The sequence below is a fragment of the Camellia sinensis genome, chromosome 14 (genome assembly GCF_055761805.1).
Source record: "Camellia sinensis isolate YWXY chromosome 14, ASM5576180v1, whole genome shotgun sequence".
Classification (NCBI taxonomy): Eukaryota; Viridiplantae; Streptophyta; class Magnoliopsida; order Ericales; family Theaceae; genus Camellia; species Camellia sinensis.
Genome location: NC_138974.1, coordinates 15,177,482 through 15,185,534, shown reverse-complemented (window position 1 = coordinate 15,185,534; position 8,053 = coordinate 15,177,482). Strand labels below are relative to the sequence as shown.

The window sequence follows — 8,053 nt, the reverse complement described above, 5'->3', positions numbered from 1 at the left end:
TTACATCTCGCCTTCTAAAATTTATATTTGCATAACAAATTATTCCTTGAGGTTTCTATTTGCATAAAAAATTGTCCCCTCATTTGTCATACAAATATAAATCTCAGGAGGCAACTTGTAATTTTTCAAACCTAAGGAGAATCCGTATTTTAGTCAAACCTTAAGAAGTGTTAGTAATTTGCCCTTAAAAAAATTAAAAAGATAAAATATCATAACTAAATTATAACCATTTTACTTTTTTATAAAAGTCAAAAAAAATTAAAAGTGCAACCAAAACAATTCGTTTGAGAACCGATTATTTTAGTAATTTTTAATTTTTTTACTAAAAGATATATAAAAAAGTAAATAAAATAATGTAATAATTTATGATAATTTTTTTTTTTTACTAAAAATAAAAGTTTCCAAGCAAAATACTAAAGTTTTCTGGAAACGCACCAAAAAAGCTAGTTTTTTGGCATTTCTTTTAAAAAAAATCAATTTTTTTTATCCAAAATAACTTAACTTTTTGTTAAAAAAAAAGTCAAAAAAATTAAAAAAAATTTATACCAACTTTTCAAAACACCGCTGAAAAGTCAAAAATCAACCGTGTATGTGGCTGCAAAGCCATTTAGAGAACCCTCTGGAACGCAAATCTCATCCATCCGATAAATTCATCCAACGCTCCAAATTCCTTCCTTGACACCCAACAAAAATTCCCAAAACCCTCTGGACTCGTCCACACACTTCTTCTCAGATGCCACCCCCACCATCACCCTCTCATCTCAACCCTCCATTCCTATGATCTCAAAAAAACAAAAAGCATTTTCACATACTATTATTAATATTAATATCCTATATATACCCCATCCGAGTCTCTTTTCCGTTGCGATTCTTGTGTCTTTCTGAGCTGTTTCTCTTGAACTCCCTGGAAATTACATATATTCATACACGCATTCAAGTACATATATTCATACACGCATTCAAGTCTCAATTGTACATAGAATTTGGGAACTAGGGTTTTGATCAGAAGAGATTGAAGAAGAAGAAGATGTTTGGGAGGGCACCGAAGAAGAGTGATAATAGCAAGTACTATGAGGTATTAGGGGTGTCGAAGAACGCCACTCAGGATGATCTCAAAAAGGCCTATCGTAAAGCCGCCATCAAGAACCATCCTGATAAGGGTGGTGACCCAGAGAAGGTAACTCCTTTTCAGAGCCCTTACTTTGTTAATTCTCTTCTGTGAATTTTAATTTTTAATTTTTTTTTTATTGTCTATGTCGTTGTATTTGAGATGGTGAAGGGGTTGTTCTTCATTAAATTCTTATTGGGTTTTGATTTCATTAATTCCTTTTCCCTTTTATGAACAGTGTCATACTTTGTTTGGTTTACAAGAAAATGAATTCTTGTTTTTATTGTGAACAAGTTTGAAGATAGATAAGTAGGATTGTGTGAAACGATTTTGGGTTTCTTGACTGGTAAACTAGTATAAAGTGAAAGAGAGGATTTTTCTCTGGAATTCATGGGGGATCATGGTGTTTTTGGATACACAATGGGGTTGTTGTTTTGTTGTGATTTCAAGTCTTTTACTTGTTTTCAATTGGGAATATCTATTATCAGCCAAGATTGTGGTGGTGAGAGTCACGAATTTGTGAAGAATGTCATACAAGAAAATTACGCCCGGGAAAACTAAATTGAAGGAAAGAAAAGGAATACATATTAGAATCGCATTTCCATTACCTGTTTAGTTAACTAGAGAGAATTTGTAGTAATTTAGTTTTCAACCTTCTCATGAAGCATGTTTTGTGTACAATGATCTTGGGTAAAATGTTTCATTTTCATGCATGACCCATTTGTTTGATTGACGCATGGTTACCTGGGATGATTGATTGTTGGTTTTCTCATTCCTATCCTTTCAACATCAATTGAAAGGGAAATATTTTTATTTTGAAAGAATTTTATTCATTTATTCAGTTCATTCTACATTTTTGGTCGCATTAGAGGTGGAACTTGATTGTTGGATTCTATTGCAGTTTAAGGAGCTTGCTCAAGCTTATGAGGTGCTGAGTGACCCTGAGAAGCGTGAGATCTACGATCAGTATGGTGAGGATGCACTTAAGGAAGGAATGGGTGGTGGCGGCGGCATGCATGACCCATTTGACATCTTCCAATCCTTCTTTGGTGGAGGTGAGACATCTAGATGCTTGGTATTTACTCTATGGTGTATGGTCTTGCTATTTTTGTTGTGCTAAAAAGTATTACTTTCTGGTGTGCTTATGGGAGTATTCATTGTAGAGGTCTTAATTTGACTATTTGGAGTGTTATGGTGTAAAGAGAAAGGGATCAAAGTCGCCAGTGAATTAATCGTTTTGTTTGTCTCCAGGTGGCGGTAGCAGCAGAGGCCGAAGGCAGAGGAGGGGAGAAGATGTAGTCCATCCCTTGAAGGTCTCTCTTGAGGACTTGTACAGTGGAATCTCTAAAAAACTTTCCCTAGCTCGAAATGTCCTTTGCTCAAAGTGCAATGGGTGAGTAGTTTCCGTGATGTGTGTGATCATTGTTTCTGGATTTTGCAACTGAATGTAGCTTCTTATATGGGTGGATTCGTGTTACACCAACGACAGGAAAGGTTCAAAATCTGGTGCTTCAATGAAATGTTCTAGCTGTCAAGGGACTGGAATGAAGGTCTCGATTAGGCAGCTTGGTCCCTCAATGATTCAGCAGATGCAGCATCCTTGTAATGAATGCAAGGGAACTGGAGAGACTATCAATGATAAAGATCGTTGCCCTCAGTGCAAAGGTGAGAAGGTTGTTCAGGAGAAGAAGGTGCTGGAAGTCATTGTGGAGAAGGGCATGCAAAATGGCCAGAAGATTACATTCCCAGGGGAGGCTGATGAAGCGGTATGTTATGAAATTGAGATTTTGGTTGTACTTTTACGCTGTGTATAGTTGGGGATTTGAATAGGGAGTTGGAAACATTTCATCTAGTTTTATATACTTTTTGTTCTTTTTCTTTTCAAAATTTTTCTCAATTTTTTTTTCATCTAGTAATGTATATGTCAATTATTGCTTGATCAATGAGCATTTTAATTGTTTGTTACTTGGTTTGTGTCCCTTTGCAGCCTGATACAGTTACTGGGGATATAGTATTTGTTCTGCAGCAAAAGGAACATCCGAAGTTCAAGAGAAAGGGCGATGACCTTTTTGTTGAACACACCTTGTCATTGACGGAGGCTCTATGTGGCTTCCAGTTCATATTGACTCATTTGGATGGTAGGCAGCTCCTTATTAAATCGAACCCCGGGGAAGTCATCAAGCCAGGTTAGTGAGGAAGCAATTTCGAGTTGTCTTAGGCTCTGTTTCATTAGAATGAAAGAAAAAAAATGTGGAAAATGAAAATGAAAGAAAGTGAAGTGAAAGAAGAAAAGAAATAGAAAGGAAAAAATATTCACCTAAACATCTAATTAGAATGAAAATTTTGTAAGAAAAAGAGAAAATTTTGAGTTTTCAATTATAGGTCACTTTTGGCATGGACAAATATAGGTTTCCTCGTGGCTTGTAAAAAATATGGGTTGTACTAAGAAATTAACTTTATTGTAGTTTCTACTTCTTTCCTTGTAAACAAACAAAGGAAATTTTTTTTTTCTCTTTCCCTCACTAAATTCTCAATGATGCAAATTTCTTGTAAAATGCATAGATCAATTCAAGGCAATCTACGAAGAGGGTATGCCGATATACCGGAGGCCATTCATGAAGGGGAAGTTGTATATCCATTTCACCGTGGAATTCCCAGACTCTCTGAGCCCAGAGCAGGTTAAGGCTCTGGAGGCGGTATTGCCACCGAAGCCATTGACAGAAATGACAGATATGGAACTCGACGAGTGTGAGGAGACGACTTTGCATGATGTCAACATTGAAGAGGAGATGCGGAGAAAGCAGATGCATGAGGCATATGATGAGGACGAGGATATGCATGGCGGCGGTGGAGCTCAGAGAGTGCAGTGTGCCCAGCAGTGAGTGATGATTTTTGAACATTTTCATTTAACAACGAAGATGATTGCAGGACTAGTTAGGTAACAATTAGTCTGTACTGGTGGCTTGAAACCTCAAAACTGTGTGTGTTGTTTGATTTCCTGGTCAGGTATATCATGTTTGCTCTGGGAAAACATTTTGTTATAAAAATGTGAACTTCGTTTTTTGTGAACTTCATTGTCTCTTTTATTTGTTCTTCATTTTCTTGACTTTTTGGCTATTTTTGTTGTGAAATGTTGTTTCCATGTTTGTTGGGTGATTACTTGCTTAGCCTGAATAACTGGCGATTTCTCATATCGCTCTCATTCATTATGTACTGGGTGGTTAGTTCTGGGTTTCAGTAAATTGTGGGGGCTATAATATGCCCTTTTATTTTAAGTAGTACAAGAAAGGCGATTTTGATTTTGATTTTGATTTTTTCTTTGGAATTAGTACAGAAAATTTACTCAAATGAAATCCAGAGTCCATATGCATGCTTGAATGTTATTTTATTTTATTTAAACACCTGGGAAAATTTTAATACCGTAACAATCCTAAGTGGCAGATAGACTGGATGAGAATTTTTTTGTGCAGCTTGAATAGTTCAATACTACGCCTAACCACATAGGAGAATCTCTAAAGTTAGACTTCAAGGAGTCGAGGTTTTAGAGATTAATATTAGGTGAATCACATAGGGAAATCTCTGAAACTAGATCTAAGTTTTGGAGATTAATATTAGGTGAATCAAATAGGGAAATTTCTGAAACTAGATCTTAAAAAAGTCGAAGCTCTAGAAATTATCGCTAGTTAAACTGATAACAACTATTATTTATCGTGACTTATTAATCAAATTGAAAAATCATGAAAGGAAAAAATCATAGACAATTTTTTCTTTTTTTGAAAGAAGAAAAAGGGCTGGCCTCGTAAAACAAGGTAAGGTATCACAATTAGGTTAATTTAATTTTAGGATTGGACTTTTCTAGATCCGGATTGGAGGTTGTCTCAGCTTTTGAGTTTAGTATAGGTCTTGTTTTGATAATTTAAATAATTTATTTTATAAATTTTTCTTATTTATTATGTCTTTAAAAATATAGATAAGTACTTTTGAAAATAATTTTTTTTATAGCAAATGCAAAAAATTAAATAAATTATAATTATTAAATTAATTTTTTTTAATTAAATGATGTATAAATTTAATGATTTCAATTATTAAAACGAAACTAGTGGATCCTATGACTCGGACAACATAAGTGGAAAGAAGTTAGACCATTAAGGGCTTAAAAAGAATTAAAAAGAAAGGAATTATATAATAGAATTGTTATCGAAGTTAGTTACTTTAGTTTTTAATTATTTTAGTAGGTTAAAAAGATAATATTGGAGATATTAAACTTTTTATTAAATAAATGATCAAATATTTCATATGAGTGTAGAGTCTGCAATTTTGTGAACTTCACACGAAAGACATTTATTTATTTATTTGGTAAAAATGTGTAAGACCATCTCCAACGGTGAACCAAACCTAGCATCAAATTCAAATTTTGATGAAAAACCTACTTTTTCAAGCTCCAACCGTTGCACCAGATTGATATCAAAATGAGATTTCAGCAAAAAAAGCATCAAACTGAGAACGAGACACAGATTTTACCAAATCACTGTTACTGACCGTTGAAAGAGGTACACCGGTCAACCAGCCGGTTGCCCGGTCGGTTGACCAACTGGTCAACCAGTAAAAGTTTCAAACAGTTCAGGAAAAAAAGTTCAAATCGTTAAAAAAAAATAAATAAATAAATTTGCCTAACCGGTCAACCGGCCGGTCGACCACCCCGGTCGTCCCGAAAAAGTTCAGAAAGTTCAAAAAAAAGTTTAGACAATTCGCCAAAAAAAAAAAAAAAAAAAATTTTTTTTTTGCCTAACCGGTCAACCGGCCGGTCGACCACCCGGTTGTCCCGGGATAGATTTGGTGAAAGGTGAACCGTTGGAGCGAGTGGTATCAAATTTAGTGAAATGGGTCATTTTTGACTCAAATTTGGTGAAAAATTTGAGTCACCGTTGGAGATGCTCTAAGACATTTAGTTATGTATTTGGTGAAAATGTGTAAGACATTTAATAAAATACATATTAATAAGCTAAAGAAAAATGTTTGAGGGCCTGAAATCAAGGGCTCGAATTTGGCTCGAAATGCAAAACGACGCCATTTTGTGTTTCGAATTTTTTTCCCCCCTTTTTCTTCCTTTTCTTTCTTTCTTTCTTTTCTTCTTCTTCTTCTTTCGTTTTGTGTTTCGAATTTTTTTTTTCCCTTTTTCTTCCTTTTCTTTCTTTTTTTCTTTTCTTCTTCTTCTTCTTTGTTTGAACACAGGCGAGAGAGAAACAAAGGCGAGAGGCGAGAGAGAGTCGTCGTCGTAGCTCGTCGGCCGATCGTCGCAGATCGTCGCTCGTCGCTCGTCGCGTCGCAACCCCGCCTCCGCCTCCGCATCTAGCCCCATTTTTATGGCCCCCTCTAGTTCTGCTTCTCCTTCTTCTTCTTATTCTTCTTCTTCTTCCTTCTCAAATTCGAGCCAAATTCGAGCCCCGGTTTTCGGGCTTTGTACCGGGGCTGTAAGCTAAAAATCAAAACAATATTAATAAAATACATATTAATATCTCTATACTTTGGGAGCCTATGTTATTTTTTAGAAAAAAAATAATGTCCGTTTTGTATGACCATCATAAAATCTATGAAAAATTTAAGTTCTTGAAAATATTAATTTAAATTATTATTTTTTAAGTTGAGAAAGATATAGGAAATTTTTTTTTAAGGTCCCTAACAATAGTAACTTAGAGGATAAAGGACACCAAAAAAAGGGGTGATGCATCAGGTCCCTTAACTATATCACACGCATTTTTAATTATTTCATGGACCAAAATACCCTTCACAAATCAACGCAGAAACTAAACCGGATTCCGGCGACTGAGTTTCATTCCAAACATCCAACCATCTTCATGAGTAAGAGAACAGTAGAATTAGGGTTTCAATATCATCTTCATCATCGACATTAGAGTTTCATTATCTTCTGCAAAAATCTTTTACATTCCTTTCTCACAAATTTCTCTGACCCCGTTTTTACTGTTCATCGTCATCTCAGTTCTTCTTCGTCACATTGCATCTTCATCTCAGGGCATATCAGTTCGTAATTAGGGTTTCATCCTAACTTTGGTAAGTTTTTCTACAATCCAACGAGTTTTTCTCTAGAAACATAGTTAATTGCATTATATATTAACTTTCCATTAATTAGAGTTTCAATTTCGTAATAAAAAGTTATATGAATTTGAAAAAAGTTATTTCTCTGTGTTTTGAACTTATTCTTGAACATGTTTGTGTGATTTTATCTGTAAATTTCTCTGGCATTTGAATTTCTCTGATATTTGCTTGATATATGTTTATTCTTTGAATTTTCTCTAGCATGTTTATTTTGGAAAAAAATTATTTCTTTGTTTTTTGATCTTATTCTTGAACATGTTTGTGTGATTTTGTCTGTAAATTTCTCTGGAATGTGTAATTTTCTCAGGCATTTTCATTTTCTATGCCTGCTAAATTTATGTTTTTTTTTTGAATTTTCTCTGACTATATTTTACATATATATGTAATATTATTCTTTTGTTTGTGTCTAAGTTTCGTTGGCATTTATAATTTTCTCTGGTCACATCACTTTTCTCTTTTGTGTGTCTCTATCATGTTTAATTTTCTCTGATTGTGTATGAAAATTTCTCTTGCATTTTAATATTATGGAATGGAAATTTTCTCTGGAATGTGTAATTTTCTCTGGCATTTTCATTTTTTGTGCTTGTTAGGTTTATGTTTCTTTCTTGAATTTTCTTTGGCTATATTTTACATCTATATTTAATTTGTAGCAATTTTTGAAAATTTATCTGTCATATTTATGTTGCTTTGGTTATTTTCTCTGGGAATGAAAATTAGCTATGGCTACATGTATTCCACATGAAAACACCTAGTATTCTCTTGTCAGCGTCTAAGTTTCTTTGGAATTTATAATTTTCTCTGATCACATTAGTTTTCTCCCTTGTGTCTGTC

The 8,053-nt window shown here is 34.2% G+C and overlaps 1 protein-coding gene across 1 annotated transcript; it reads left to right on the top strand.

Annotated features, from left to right (window-relative positions):
- The first annotated feature begins 635 nt into the window (after positions 1-635).
- LOC114280566 (dnaJ protein homolog) lies at positions 636-4,177 on the top strand. Its single transcript, XM_028222941.2, has 6 exons — positions 636-1,177; positions 2,010-2,163; positions 2,360-2,501; positions 2,598-2,874; positions 3,096-3,294; positions 3,671-4,177. The coding sequence occupies exons 1-6, from the start codon at positions 1,028-1,030 to the stop codon at positions 3,988-3,990; spliced, it is 1,242 nt and encodes a 413-aa protein (XP_028078742.2). The 5' UTR covers positions 636-1,027; the 3' UTR covers positions 3,991-4,177.
- Positions 4,178-8,053: the final 3,876 nt, after the last annotated feature.

Bases quoted from the DNA above. Each gene is read 5' to 3' on its own strand.
- LOC114280566 (XM_028222941.2), top strand. From the start codon at position 1,028: ATGTTTGGGAGGGCACCGAAGAAGAGTGATAATAGCAAGTACTATGAG. The intron at 1,178-2,009 runs GTAACTCCTTTT...ATTCTATTGCAG, and splicing joins AGGGTGGTGACCCAGAGAAG to TTTAAGGAGCTTGCTCAAGC. The intron at 2,875-3,095 runs GTATGTTATGAA...GTCCCTTTGCAG, and splicing joins CAGGGGAGGCTGATGAAGCG to CCTGATACAGTTACTGGGGA.